Source organism: Capricornis sumatraensis, chromosome 2 (assembly GCF_032405125.1).
Source record: "Capricornis sumatraensis isolate serow.1 chromosome 2, serow.2, whole genome shotgun sequence".
Lineage (NCBI taxonomy): Eukaryota > Metazoa > Chordata > Mammalia > Artiodactyla > Bovidae > Capricornis > Capricornis sumatraensis.
In genome coordinates, this window is record NC_091070.1 from 30,028,766 (window position 1) to 30,044,072 (window position 15,307).

General features: G+C 43.5%; 1 protein-coding gene across 1 annotated transcript; it reads left to right on the forward strand.

Moving 5' to 3' along the window:
• Nucleotides 1-301: 301 nt before the first annotated feature.
• Nucleotides 302-8,788, forward strand: SIX4 (SIX homeobox 4). The gene is made up of 3 exons (XM_068965894.1): nucleotides 302-1,176; nucleotides 3,921-4,609; nucleotides 7,992-8,788. Exons 1-3 carry the CDS (start codon nucleotides 302-304, stop codon nucleotides 8,786-8,788), a joined length of 2,361 nt encoding a protein of 786 aa, XP_068821995.1.
• Nucleotides 8,789-15,307: the final 6,519 nt, after the last annotated feature.

Genomic DNA, 15,307 nt, shown 5'->3' on the forward strand with positions numbered 1-15,307 from the left:
GAGCCGGCCCGGCCGCCAGTGCCATATAGTATGCAGCAACCGGAGGAGTCACGTTGGGGGAACGGCAGAAAGCAGCTATCCTTTTACACTACTTTGCTCTAGCAGCTATCTTAATGGTGACTGCGTGGCCGGGGGGAAACCTGATCGGCCAGATCCAGCCGAAACCAGGAGGGAGGGAGTGGGCTTTCCGGAGGGGGGGAGGGGGGAGGGAGACGAAGAAGGAGGAGTAAGAGAGGGGAAAAGAAAGAGGAAAAGAGTGCGAGGGACTGAGGGAGGGAGGAAAATAAACAACAACAAAAAAATGTCCTCTTCCTCCCCCACCGGGCAGATTGCAAGTGCGGCGGACATCAAGCAGGAGAATGGGATGGAAAGCGCCTCGGAGGGGCAGGAGGCGCCCCGAGAAGTGGCGGGGGGCGCGGCGGCGGCGGCGGCGGCGGGGCTGAGCCCCCCGGCTCCAGCCCCTTTCCCCCTGGAGCCGGGGGACGCCGCGGCCGCCGCCGCCAGGGTGAGCGGAGAGGAAGGGGCAGTGGCGGCGGCGGCCGGGGCGGCGGTGGATCAGGTACAACTCCACTCGGAACTTCTGGGCAGGCACCACCACGCCGCGGCCGCCGCCGCCGCGCAGACCCCACTGGCCTTCTCGCCCGACCATGTCGCCTGCGTGTGCGAGGCGCTGCAGCAGGGGGGCAACCTGGACCGCCTGGCCCGGTTCCTGTGGTCCCTGCCCCAGAGCGACCTGCTACGTGGCAACGAGAGCCTGCTGAAGGCGCGGGCGCTGGTGGCCTTCCACCAGGGCATCTACCCCGAGCTCTACAGCATCCTCGAGAGCCACAGCTTCGAGTCGGCTAACCACCCGCTGCTGCAGCAGCTCTGGTACAAGGCGCGCTACACCGAGGCCGAGCGAGCCCGCGGCCGGCCGCTGGGCGCGGTGGACAAGTACCGGCTGCGCAGGAAATTCCCCCTGCCCCGCACCATCTGGGACGGCGAGGAGACGGTGTATTGTTTCAAGGAGAAGTCGCGCAACGCGCTCAAGGAGCTCTACAAGCAGAATCGCTACCCTTCGCCCGCCGAGAAGCGGCACCTGGCCAAGATCACCGGCCTCTCCCTCACCCAGGTCAGCAACTGGTTCAAGAACCGCCGGCAGCGCGATCGGAACCCCTCCGAGACCCAGTCCAAAAGGTGAGCGCCAACTTTCCTCCTCCTCCCCCTTCCTCTCCCCCACCCCCTTCCCAGCTTTCTTTTCCTCCAAGTGCTCGCAAACATGGCGCTTACCTTCCCCTCCAGCCTGGTCCGGCTGCCCACCTCTCCCCGCCCCCCACCCCTCTCCCCGGCCCGGGGCGCGGGGCGGGGGGTGGGGGCGCCGGGGGCGGGGGAACCTCGCTCCGTACCCTCCCCCACCTCCCCCCAGAAGTTTCTGGTCGCCCGCCTAGTCTCAGTCCCCGCCCCCACCTCGGCTGGTCACTGCTGCCCGGCTTCCCACCCCCATCCCGCCGGCTTTGAAGTTGCCACTCTCTCTCCGGTTCTGGCCGGGCGAAGGAGCGTGTGTGGGCGCCGGAACGGTGGTTCTCGTGTCCGCCCGAGGCCCACGGAGGTTGCCAGCCCCGGGCCGGGTCTGCGCCTCAGAGGGGTCACGCCAGCCCGGCGCGCGCGCGCTTGCTCCCCGGACCCCCAGGGTTCGGCCGGCCGGGGCCCTCGTTGGAGGTGGCCGTGGCCGTTCTGGAAGGAGAACGGAGCGGGGGAGCTGGCGGCGCAGAAGGGGGTCTGGGGGTGTCCAGATTTTATGTGACAGAGTTAATCATTCACCCTGCCCTCGCTGGTTCCCTTCGCGGCCGCGGCAGCTGTGGGGTGTTGGTGCGGCTCGGCTCTGCGGTGTTTTGAAACCTGATTCTGAACTCCTTCGGATCGGATTTCAGCGCCTCCGGGGTGGTGGGGCTGCGGGGCTGCTTCCTTGGCCCAGGACAATTGCGTCTCCTTCCTGGCGTGGTGATGGGGGTAGAGGCAGGCTGGCACCGGGCGGGAGGCAGGAAAGAAGTGGGGGCGCTATCCACTCCTCACCTCTCTGAGCGCCCACCCTGGCGGGTTTGAACTTTTTGATTGCCAGGTATTTATTTTTTCCCAACTGGTAGAAAATACCGGGTTTTCCGCCTCTTTGGTACATCCTCCTGAATCAGACACCTAGTCTGAGTGTCTCTGTGTTGTATTGTTAGACGAAGTGTAAAGCGAAGGCCTCCTAAAAGGAAAGTGTCGCCAACCCCGCGGGGACAGGAGAGAAAGAATCCAAAAAGCAGCTCGTAGACTCTGCTGTAGGGAGGAATCTGGGAGCCGGGGAGCCCGGCCCGGCCGGGAGAAGGTGATCGCCCGGCGCATTCCAGAGCCTGCTGTGGGCCGCTCCTGCCCGGCGCTCCCGCGGGGCCAGGAGCCGCGAGCCACGGCTCCGGCATTCCTCGCCCCAAGCAGGGAGGAAGGCTCGGTGTCCAAGCCCGGCCTGGCGGTAACCAAAACAAAACGCGCCCCGCGACCGGCGTGCACCCTAACCTACATGCACCCCTCCGCAGACTTGCGGGGCGACCCGGAGGAGGCACCTTGGTAACTCCAGGCCACCTGCCCCCACGCCTGCTTGAGGCAGCGGATCCCATCGCCTACGGAATCTGCAGGCCAGGTCTAGGGGGTGGGAGCGGCGCGCAGTCCAGCTGCCCTGCAGCCTCCACACCCCGGCCCGGCGCGTTCCCCGGGTCTCCCCGGCCACGCTCAGCCTGCTTCTCCCCCCACTCCACACCCCCCGCCCTCAGCCCAGTTGCCTGGTTGAGGCCCCTCTCCGGATCTACCTCCCACCCGCACCCCCGGTGAGTCACCCTCGCAGACGGCGACGGCGGCTCAGCCTCAGCTCGTAAATCAAAGCGCTTTCTGCGCTCCTGGCCCCGCAGCCCAAAGCCCGAGTAATCCCCTCCCCAAGGCATGAAAGCGAACCGACCGCTGGGCACTGCAGGGATGTCGGATCTTCTGCTGGGCCAAGTCCCGCCGCGCTCCAAACGGCCGCTGTTCTACGCCCCCCTGTCCCCGCCCAACCTCAGACCAAATGGGAAACCCCCACCACTACCCTTCCCCGGATTTTGTATTTCCCCCCAAATCGGAGAGGTGAGGAACACAGTCTTGTCTGCAACGGAGCAGAAGAGCTGAGGGTACTGGGGAAGGGGGTCTGATAGGTACAAGGCCACTGAGTGACCCACATCCTTTCCCTCCCACCTCCCCAGGGCACTGGCTGGTGTTCGTTAAATAGGCCCTTATGGCATCCTTTGGATTCAATGGCGACTGCACATAACAGTTCTGAAACAGCCACTTTGTTGAGTGAAACAGTTGTCAATCTGGTGGAGTAGAAGTTTGGGAGCAGGTGAGAATATGAGCTCTCGTTAACTAACTGGCAAACAAAAGCCAGTACTTCCCATCTCCTGCTCCTTTGACAGTTTCGTTTACCTCCAAAACCACCCTAATCTGAATTGGTTTGAGGGGAAGGGAAAGAGTTACGAAAGCAAGATGATTGACCACCCCTTTGATGAGTTTTTTCCGGTGGTATAGGTAGAAGCATTTTTAGCAGTAAGAAATAATTTCAGTGCTACAGAAAAAAAAAAAGTATACAATTCTCCTGTATATCCTGTTAGTTGAATTTACATCTTTCAGACCTCTGGACTTTCTCTGAGTGTATTATTAGTAAAGGTGATTGAGATAGGAGAATTCCTCTTCCTAGATGCCCTGGTCAAAATCTGCTGAAAGGCCTCGTAGCTAAGACAAGACTAAAAAATTTTCTGCTGTGCTTTCTTTAGACACAGCCTTTAATGGGGTTCAAGGCTGGTTTTACAAACAGTTGGCACTATGTACCTTATCATGCCCCTAACTTTCTGAACCTCTTGATTTCCTCCTCTGTACAGTGAGTCAGATGGCAATCCTAGCACTGAAGATGAATCCAGCAAGGGTCATGAAGACTTGTCTCCTCATCAACTCTCCAGTTCCTCCGATGGTGTCACCAACCTCAGCCTTTCCAGTCACCTGGAGCCAGTATATATGCAACAAATTGGAAATGCTAAAATATCGTTAAGCTCCTCTGGAGTTTTATTGAACGGAAGTTTGGTACCTGCAAGTACTTCACCTGTCTTCCTCAATGGTAATTCTTTCATTCAGGGACCCAATGGAGTTATCCTTAATGGATTAAGTGTGGGAAATACACAGACAGTATCTTTGAACCCACCAAAAATGGCATCAAACATTATGAGCAACGGTATATCCATGACTGACATACTGGGGTCTACCTCCCAGGATGTGAAGGAATTCAAAGTTCTCCAGAGCTCTTCAGCGAACTCAGCAGCCACCACCTCCTATAGCCCCAGTGCTCCCGTGTCGTTCCCAGGGCTGATACCCAGCGCTGAGGTGAAAAGAGAAGGTATTCAAACAGTAGCTTCCCAGGATGGAGGCTCTGTGGTGACTTTTACCACACCAGTGCAAATTAACCAGTATGGCATCGTCCAGATCCCCAATTCTGGAGCAAACAGCCAGTTCCTTAATGGGAGCATTGGATTCTCTCCACTGCAGCTGCCTCCTGTTTCAGTGGCAGCTTCACAAGGTAAAAGTCTTAGCTGGTACCATAATGCATCAGTGAATGTTTTAGCCAGCTGCTGTAAATGACGCATTTGGTGAGAGCTATAGATTGCTATTAGTCTTCGGGTACTTGACTGGCTGCTACGGCTGCAGAATAGTCTTGATTTGTTTCTCCTCCTTCCACAACATCCACGTAATATCTACTTTCTTGGTTCCCTGGCATCATGGGGGTGGGCTTTTATTTTCCCAAGAATTGAATGGAAAACTACAGTTCACAGTGAGTCCTGCCAGTTCTCTAATTATAGAAATATGCTAAGTCAATCGGTACTTACACAGTAACCCATTGCTTGATATTTTAAGATTAAAAATTAATAATATTGCTAAGAACACAAAATGAGCCAAGCAGTTGGTAAAAATGTGTACACTTCACCTAAGCATCATTTATCTGAGCAAAAGGTGTTTTAGAAGAGCGAGCTAAAAGACTGGATCATTTGTGTTTGATTCATGTTCCTCCTATAAGTAAGATTAACAGACATAAAGGAAAAACAGAGAAATATATGATTGTTGCTCTGCATGTATACTAGCCTCTTAAATGTGTGGGTTTCTTTATGAAGGCAACTGTAAGCCTTATTTTGTTTGTCTTTACCAAGACATCTCCTAAAGAAAGCACTGAGATGAAATTTGGGGGACCTGAGCCTGATATGCCAGTTCTTCAGTGACTTTAAGCAAATCTGGAGAGCTTTGTGTCACTGTTTTTCTATAGAAACAGGAATGGTTAGAATGGAGGTTGAAGAGCCCCCTGACTTCAGAAGTAGGAGATATTAGTGCACATTTGCCTTTGTGGAAGCAAATCTGAAAATCCAAATTTTTACCGAAACAAAAATAAAATAAGTAACTGTTTGCCTTAAAGATCAGCTTCCTGTAAATGGTTTTATTGAAAAAAAAAATCAATTTATTCACATCTCTTTTTTTCCACAACTATGGTCTACTTCAGTTTGTTCAAGGTACTGATGGAAATATTGTTGTGCAGTGAATTCCATTCTGCACATTTGTTTCTCTTTGGGTAAAATGGTAGTATAGTAACTCACAGTAGTCCTGCAGCATGCTACTTATTTCTTCATTGTTCCAGGCTATAGAAAAGATTACGCTAAGTCACTATCCAACACAGGGCAAAATTAGTCAAACCACAGAGAAAGCCAAAGTGCTTAGTTGTATAATACTTTAATATGGATCTAACCCTTTTTCTCTCTTTAGGCAATTTCCAAATAGTAGATAACATTTTAAAGACAACAGATTTGAGCAAAAAAGCATGGTGTGTACATTGGGGAAGAAAAAGGCAGGAATACTTCTCATACATAATCTAAAGAAGTGCTGCCATGGAAAATTATTACAGACTAATAGTTAATTCTTACAATGGGACATTCAGTATGAATAAGAACAGCATTTTCAGATAAAATAGCTAAGATCAAATGACAGAGCTGTCAATCCTTAGACTTGTCTGGGTGAGTTGAAGACATAAGTTTAGCCAGATGGGTCCAGGAAGCAACATTCTCTTAGAGTAATTGTGTATTGCAGTTCTCAGTAAAGTATTTGGGGAGTCAGCCTTTCTCACAGATACCATGCCTTTCTTACAAATGGCTAGACAAGGTAGATTATCTTTCTGTAGTTGAAATTTACATAGAAAAGCAGAATTTCTACATTTTACTCACTTTATAATCTAAGAAGATAAGCCCTTTTTAAAAATATCACTATAAAATTATACTTTGTATGTTGATCATTTCACAGCTGGGTTTTTTAAAATTGATTTTGAAATTATCATTCAATTTATAATTCAGTTGCAGCTACACTTAAATATCAAGCTTTAGATCACATCTGCTTTTCCCCTTCACGTATGTATTTCATAATATAAAAACTTTGAGAAACATTATTTTACTTATATGCAATAGCTATTTGAGAAAATGTCATATCTGTTATGTTATATATGGCCCTGTCCAAAAATAACAAATCACTTTGTTCACATATACACTGGCAGATAATTTCACAAACACACAACAAAGTAAACATCTATTTCGAAAGTCTTTTGCTGCAATTTAGTAGCCAACAAGAATTTTAAAGCCTTTTTCGTTTATTTGACCTGAAACAAAGATTTATGTTAGAAAAGAGCTGAAAACACGCATAGAAATGTTTTTCTTAAGTTCAAATAAAGTTTTCATTTTTTGTTTGTTTAAAGACATTCCTTTGCATTTAGGGTGCTTAAAAATGTTAGGAAGACATACATATATTTGTGACATTTATCAATATAGGTGGCAATATAACCACAATTATTCTAATAATTTAAGGAGGGAAATGTTTTAGGTGAATTACCTTTAACTTTGAACTGTTTTCTCAAAATAATATTTACTTTAACATTGGAGTATTTTCTCAAAATAATGAAGAGTATCTACTGCACATCTAATTCAAGATCAAGGTAAACTTCCCATTTGAATTATTCTGTCACAAAACTCCCCTAGGCCCACCTTTCCTTAAATGGCAAGATAATTGCCATTTTTCCCCATATCTCGGTGAAGGCTCAGAGGAAAAGGGTTTTATCTGATGGTGGGAGTTTGGAGGGGGGGTCTAATTCATCTGCATTGTCTTAAATTAGGTGATTTGAACATCTCAGCTTTCTACTTACATTTCTGTTTCTACTTCTGGTCTCTGCAGAACATTATAATGAGAGTCTCAAAAGATAGAAACCCTTTTTAAAAGCATTAGCTTTTAAATGTTCTGATACTGTTGGATCTGTATTTTTAAAAGCACATTTCATTATTATCATTAATTCTATCACTACAATACTGAAAATTCAGAACTAGTACAACAAAAAGAAAGAAAAATCTATTGAATGTTTTGTTGACATTACTTTATGGTTAGTTTGGTGAAAGATAGCAACTTGTCTGTACAGGTTTATATGGTTAACTTTAAGCCCCAGGGTAACTCATTTTTGTGGTATTTTCTACATTTCCATTTATATTTTATGTCAGTTACTGAGCTTGTCATGAACAAAGGCATTCTCTTTTGCATTTGTTTTCTAGTTCTAACTGGCAGAGCTAGCAATAACTGTTTAACTAACTGAGAGATAATAAGTTTTAGCAATACTGAGCGGAAACTTAACTGAAATTAGAACTTGGAAAAGATTTTTTTTCACATTTGATTTCTAAGCCAGTAGTTCTTGCTCCTGCTTCGTCACCAGAATTACTCAAGGAGTTAAAAATATACCTGCTCTGGGACTTACTGAGTCAGACTCTCAGGAGCAGAGCCTGGAAATCTGTAGTTGTAAGTGCTCAAGAAAAATCATGTGCGTAAAAAAGTAACTTTTTCTTTCCTTATCAGTTACATCAATGATAATCTGTACTTTTTTTTTTTTTAAGGTAATATTTCAGTAAATTCAAGCACTTCAGATGGGAGCACATTTACAAGTGAGTCTGCCACAGTCCAACAAGGAAAGGTTTTCTTGAGCTCTCTTGCTCCCAGTGCAGTGGTATACACTGTTCCTAATTCAGGCCAGACTATAGGATCTGTTAAACAGGAGGGCGTGGAGAGGAGCCTGGTGTTTTCTCAGCTGATGCCTGTCAATCAGAATGCGCAAGTAAATGCAAACCTATCTTCAGAAAGTATCTCGGGAAGTGGCCTCCACCCACTGTCCTCCTCATTAGTTAATGTATCCCCAGCTCACAACTTCTCCCTGACTTCCCCAACCCTACTAAATCCCACTGAGCTAAACCCTGACATGGCTGATAGCCAGCCAATGTCTGCACCTGTGGCAAGCAAATCTACTGTGACGTCAGTCAACAACACTAACTATGCAACTCTTCAGAACTGCTCCCTTATTTCTGGTCAAGATCTACTATCAGTACCCTTGACCCAGGCTGCCCTTGGGGAAATAGTTCCCACAGGTGAAGACCAGGTGGGTCACCCCTCCCCAACAGTACACCAGGATTTTGTCAGAGAACATCATTTAGTTATGCAATCAGTAGCTAACATGAAAGAAAATTTCTTAACAAATTCTGAGAGCAAGACAACAAGCAACTTAATGATGCTGGACTCCAAATCCAAGTATGTCCTAGACGGCATGGTGGAGACTGTCTGTGAAGACCTGGAAACTGACAAGAAAGAGCTTGCCAAGCTCCAGACTGTCCAATTGGATGAAGATATGCAAGACTTGTAAACTTAATTTCCTTTTTGTTCCCCCCTGGCATCAGAAGGCAAATCTTTTCATGAAGACCTGAGGACATAAAGCATTTTCCCATTTGAAGGGAAACATTAGTTTTGCAAGTAAGTGCATTCAAGAGACCTTGGATTGATCTGCATGAAGATCACAGTTAAATATGCTGAAGATCACAGTTAAATATGCAGGAATAGAACTGCATTACTGCAGCCTTTTGGTTCTCTTTTCAATAGATGGAGACAGACATCAGAGATGAAATATATCAAGAAGTCAAAGTGTATCATTTGGTGGACTTAATTCTAAGGTCAAATGGAACTTGGTAGTTTTTTAAATTAAAAATGTATACACTTAAGGTAGAAAATTAAATATCACTACAGAACATTAGAAACAATACATTTCTTTTTGTTTACTTTTACTCCATGGGCATTGGTAAGGTTAAGAAGCATAAGTGGTACTTCATACAATTCTAAGGATGTATTTTTTGAATATATGCATTTCTGTTTTTCAGCATTTTTTTTGACAGTCTTGCTTTGTCTCTATACGATTCCAAATGTGATTGCTAATAGTTTAGTGTGGCTGAGAAAGTTCACAACTCCACTAAGAAAACTGAAACAACCTTCAGTATGAGTGTAAATATATTAGTCCTATAAGCAAGGATTTGGGTAATTACAGTGAATTTTATTTATGCTGTATATGTTTCTCTTATACTTCAGACACTATGAACTGAAAAAAATGTTTTGGTACTGTTTAATTTATTTTTATTGTTTGAACAGGACGTGAACAGTTATTTCCAACAAAGTTTTACTTTTTGTAGGATTTTAAAAGTAATGATTTTTATCAGAAGTCTATTAAGGTCAATATTAATAACACTGAAACAGGAAATCTAACTCCCATTATTGGAATTTTGGTACTTTTTTTCACATTCTTGTTCTTTATTTAGCAACTCTCAGATTCATTTAAATACATTTTCTATAGAATTCTATGTGCCTTTTTACCTTGTGGCCTTTTTATTCTTATTAAGGTACAGAAGTGTCTACAGAAGCACTGATGACTTTTTTCTACTGTCCAACAGGGTTACTTCCACAGAATTGCTTTAAATCTGAAGAACTTAAGTTTCACTTATAGTTAATGTTTTATGATGCAAATGGTTGAACAACTAATTATTGTTGATATGCTTCATTAAAATAAAAGTAACAATTACAGACTACCATACAAAACCAATTCTGGAGGCTATGAAAACAACCATTTTAAAGTAAGGAGAGTTTGTATCTTCTAATGAGCAGAATTATGTCTTGTTGAAACTTGGTTCTATTTTGAATCAGTTGTTACATTATGACGTATGACTATTGTTTGCACTATATTATCACATCTTCTTTAAATCTTTTGGGGGTTTCTGTAAGAAGCTTGTTTGACAATGTTGTGAGCTATGGTTATACAGTTGTTATCAAGACTCTGAAGAGAAGATGTAACAATACAAATACATTTGTGTAGTGAGTAAAGTCTCTGGTCTCTGTAAAGCAAGAAAAGTGAGGAAATTATCTCTTCAGAGATGACCTAAAGTTATGGAACATGAAGATGTCATCACATCTTGCTTGCTTTAAGATCGGAACAAAGGGTCCACTCTAGATCTCTGCATGCCTATCAGTCCAGCATGTTGAGTAAGGGCCATAGAGGATTTCACTTTTGTTGTTATTGCAGATGGAACTTTCAGGCATAGATGAAGAGCCCTTTGAAGAATTCCTCCCCCATCATATTTTTTCTCCTCCATCATTTTGATAATGAACTTAGATCTCATTTTTTTAATGGAATTAGTGAATGTTCCTAAACTGCTGAAATTACATGTTTTTTGTTTTGTTTTACAATGTCAGGCATTTTAGAGTTCTCTTCCACTCCACCACTACTTATACAGCTTGTTTGTTTCTTTGGGTGTGTGCTGATCATGTTACTGAGGTTAATTACATGGTTCTATAGTGTAGTTTACATAAAAATGATGTTTTCCACTTGATTGCTGCAAATATCAAGAGTTTGTTAATTTTAAAATACCCATCCAGTAAGAAAGATGGGAAAGTTTAAGAAGTTATATATGTTATACATATATAACTGGAAAAGTTTTATATTGTCTTCCAAAAATATAAGCCTCTCTTTTATTCACAGTTCTTCCTATTTTCTACCTTAAGAAAGAAAAAAGATAGCACAAAACTTAAGACTTACCTAGGAAACCTATTCATACTCTAACATGATGTAATTATACCCCTGCAATTACTCCAGGTAGCTACACAATATACCAGGTAAGAATCAATGCACATTATAAAGAACTTACTGTTCTTTTCTGTTCTTTCAGTAAAATAAGGGCCAGTTGGTATGAAGCCCATATATATGTGAATGAAATAAGATAAACCCCATGATCTTCCTGCACAGAATTGCAAATATTTTTTGCATTGCTAAGGGCCATACTCAGAACCCTTGGCAGAATTTCTCTCCTACATAAACCAATGCTTAAAGATGCTGCAAATGACCCTCTAATGATCTCCAAAGAGGAATCAGAATAGGGGTAAACAATTCTCCTTCAAACCCCAAACCCTGCTGCTGGCTGTGGGATTTTCAATGTGAGCCTCTCTATGCACTCTTATCAGTCAGAATTTGGCGTTTAGCTCTTAGTTACATCCAATAAAGGACAATCTATTGTTTAATAAAGAGAATATGCATTTGTCCCTCAGTCAAGCAAGAGCACCTGTGTTGTACTGCTTTGTAGCTCACATGTATCCATAGTAATGAAAAGACTGAATTATACACGTTTCACTGCCTTTCTTGTGTTATGAAAGGCAAGTAGATGTTATAGCCATAGATAAAATTCATAGTTAAATTGCACACAGACCTTCAATCTCCCTGTATATGCCCTTGCGTCTTGCATGTTCAAAGCTAGATTGTTGGGTAGGCATTGCAGCTTGCTCAACTACATGTTAGACAAGTGTGCATTAGTATATAGCCAGAAGTTCTTCATTGTTTAAAATGTTTTTGACAGATCATCTCATCATAAAAATATAAATAATTCAGGAAGGCTGTGGGGAAAAGAATTACATTTTACAGAAGATGTTTTAAAAGTCTTCCTAGAACTTAGATAATAGAGCCTAACAGTTATTTTGTATCTAATTGATACATTTCATGTTAATTTCTTATTACCACCTTACATTTTATTAATCAAAATTATATAGCATGTGACTTTTGGCTTTCAGGGTTCTCAAAAATTTTTATTCTTTTGTTGCATGTACTGTATGTTCAGAGGCAACCAGTTATATACTCAATATGGTTTTACTGTGCCTTACACAAAGAGAAAATCTATACAGAATGTATATCATGGGGTGGGGGAATGGAGTCTTTACTGCACTGTTAGGTGATGGCACACAGAGCATGTCCCAGAACATTTCTGTGCTTAATTACCCAACCAAAGAGATCTAAAGTATGTATGTTGTACTGTAATAGGGGTTTATGCCTGGACAATTAAGTGTTTTATTTGTTTTCTGAAATGATGTGAACTTATTTTTCTAAACACTATGCTAAATAAACTTTATATTTATACATACATTATGTTGAAGAGTTGTTTATCCCTGGGAAAGCAGAGAAGAGTAAGGAAAAGGAAAAACAAAAATCCACAAACATTTCATAGGCTGGCAAGTATAAGGATAAGAGGAGTCATTTTGGGAAAATAATCTCTGTTGATCTTTACACAAAATTACCCAGTTCACTTAATTGTGCTGCACATTCAGAGCTAAATGATTAGAGTTCATCCTCCTTAAAGCCAAGAAATGTGCCTTACTCATTTGGGTGTCCCAAATCTGAATCTGATACCCTCTAAGGTTTAGTGAAGTTAATTGAAAGGTTCAAGGACCTTTCCATCCCCAAGCCTTATTGAAAGGGCTCAGTATAACTCCAGTACTCTTGCCTGGAAAATCCCATGGACAGAGGAGCCTGGTAGGCTGCAGTCCATGGGGTCGCTAAGAGTTGGACATGACTGAGCATCTTTACTTTCACTTTTCACTTTCATGCATTGGAGAAGGAAATGGCAACCCACTCCAGTGTTCTTGCCTGGAGAATCCCAGTGACGGGGGAGCCTTGTGGGCTGCCGTCTGTGGGGTCGCACAGAGTCGAACACGACTGACACCACTTAGCAGCAGCAGCAGCGGTATAACCCCGTTTTTAAAACAGTTTCATCAGCCAAAGTCTGGTTATACCACAGTTGGATCCACCAGTGGTTGGCTTAAAACTATGGATAGAACTGCATTACTGACTGTGCAGAAGAGTCAGCCTTGGTACACTTTGATGCTCATTTTAAAATTAATGACATTTTGATGTTGTATGCCTCCCACACTGAAGTGAAGAGGAAACTAGATAATAAAGTAGATTGGGACCAACCATACAATTCTATTACAAAACTCAAGTCCTCAAATTAACTTCAGGTATTATTTCTAGAGTTTTTTAATATTCTCATCATTCATTTGTTTAAAAGTTTTCTATGTAGTTAAACCAATTGAAATTTGTAGTGTCTCAGAGTACAGTATAGGGTCAGAGTATTATGGACTGATTATATTTCATAATTCCTTAACCAAACATTTTAAAAACATTTGACAATATTTACTGATCTACTTCAGTTTTTTTAGTGGCAAAATGATTTTTTATATTGGAATATAGCTGATTAAAGTGTATGTTGTTTCAAGCATATTTTGTAGCTGCTTGGAAGCTAACCAATTAAAACCCCTCAATGGGAATTCAAGACCTTCAGCTATGTGATTCTATCCCACTTTTCCAGTTTCCCTTAATAATAAATGTGGATATTTACCTTTGTATCTCACCATTTCCAATACAGTAGATAGTAAATAACACATGCAGATAATAGTCAATGCTATGTAGTCAATAACAGGGTTTTGGAGATTGAGAATGGGGAATGGGTAGAGGTGAGAACATAGATTGGTTAAGGAAGGTCTCTGAGGAAGTAACACTGCAGAAGAGAGATTGAACCTTGAGAGGGAGCCAACCCGCAAGACCGAGAAAAGTGCATTCCTGTCACAGAAAACAACAGTGTGCTTCCCTGAGGGGAAGCACGTGGCTGGATCACACTGTTACACACTCTGTGGGTCATGTGACAGTAGATCCAGTCAAGAGATAGGCAGGGACCAGATCACAGGTAGAGTAAGCTTTATTGGTCTGTGCCAAATTGTTTGGATTTGATTCTAAGAAGCAAAGAATGACATAATGTGACTTCCACTTTGAAGTATCACTGGCCTATTCTTTGGAGAATGTTGTGGGAGGCAAGGGGAGGGCAAGAATTAGGGAACTAAGTCATACTGTCCTAAGCTGTTGGGCAGGAAATACGTCAGGAGCTCTTGAAACACGTATGGCAGTTTGTCCACAAATGTCTCTAGAATTTTGTGCTCTCTAAACCTGTCTACACTACCTCCTGCTTTTAGCAAAAGCTTCCAGCTCCCTGCTGTGATTGTCCCAGCCTGAACCTGTGCCCTGAACTCCAGGCTAGGAGATCCAGTTCCCTAATAGATATTTTCAGAATGTCCTAGTCATTATGACTCTATATATGAATATTTAAACTACTATCTTCACTGTAAACCTGTCCCCCACTCTTGTGTTTCTTATTCATCCATTGGCCAGATAGAAAATCTCTTTCGCTCTGGAGTCTTCTGTCCCTTTCTTTCCACCTCCTTCACCAGATCACTACATCAACACATGTCTGCTCGTCTACTGTTGCTTGAACCAGTTCTTTCCCCTCCATGTCTAGAGTGACTGCTATAGTTTAGGCACTTAGCATTTCTTGACTGAATTATTGCAGCTTCTTCCTGCTTGGTAGCCAGTGTCTGATCCTCATTCCAGGCTACATTACAACTATATTTGGATAGAACTTGCAGAATTCAAGACTTATCCCAGCCTTACATTCCAGTTTAGAACCTTCAGTGGCTCTCCATTGCTTATGAAATACCATTTAAGCCCCTTAACATACAAGGCTTCCAAGACCCAAGTCACATGAATCTGTTCCCCACAGGGACCAGGTTCTTTCTTAGCTACCCAATCTCCCAGACTCACTATTTGTCGTATCTCCAGGAAGCTCTGTCTCAGTGTCATAAACAGAATAATTGATGGGTGATTCTGTGATCAGACAAGAATTCATAACTTCCTTTCATGTGGCAGTTATCACATCACTGTAATTATATGTTTGCCTGTCAATACTTTCATCTTTGTTTCTCTGGCACTTAGTAGAGCAGAGCACAGTTGTTCAGTCGCTCAGTCGTGTCCAACTCTGTGATCCCTATGGACTGCAATGCACCAGGCTTCGCTGTCCTTCACTATCTCCTAGAGTTTGCTCAAACTCATGTCCATTGAGTCAGTGATGCCATCCAACCATCTCATCTTTTGTCTTCCCTTTCTCTTCCCCGTTTCAATCTTTCCCAGCATCAGAGACTTTCCCAGTGAGTTGGGTCTTTACATCAGATGGCCAAAGTATTGAATCTTCAGCTT

Coding starts and splice junctions, on each gene's coding strand:
- SIX4 (XM_068965894.1), top strand. CDS start 302: ATGTCCTCTTCCTCCCCCACCGGGCAGATTGCAAGTGCGGCGGACATC. Junction 1,177..3,920: donor TCCGAGACCCAGTCCAAAAG/GTGAGCGCCAAC, acceptor TCCTCTGTACAG/TGAGTCAGATGGCAATCCTA. Junction 4,610..7,991: donor TTCAGTGGCAGCTTCACAAG/GTAAAAGTCTTA, acceptor TTTTTTTTTAAG/GTAATATTTCAGTAAATTCA.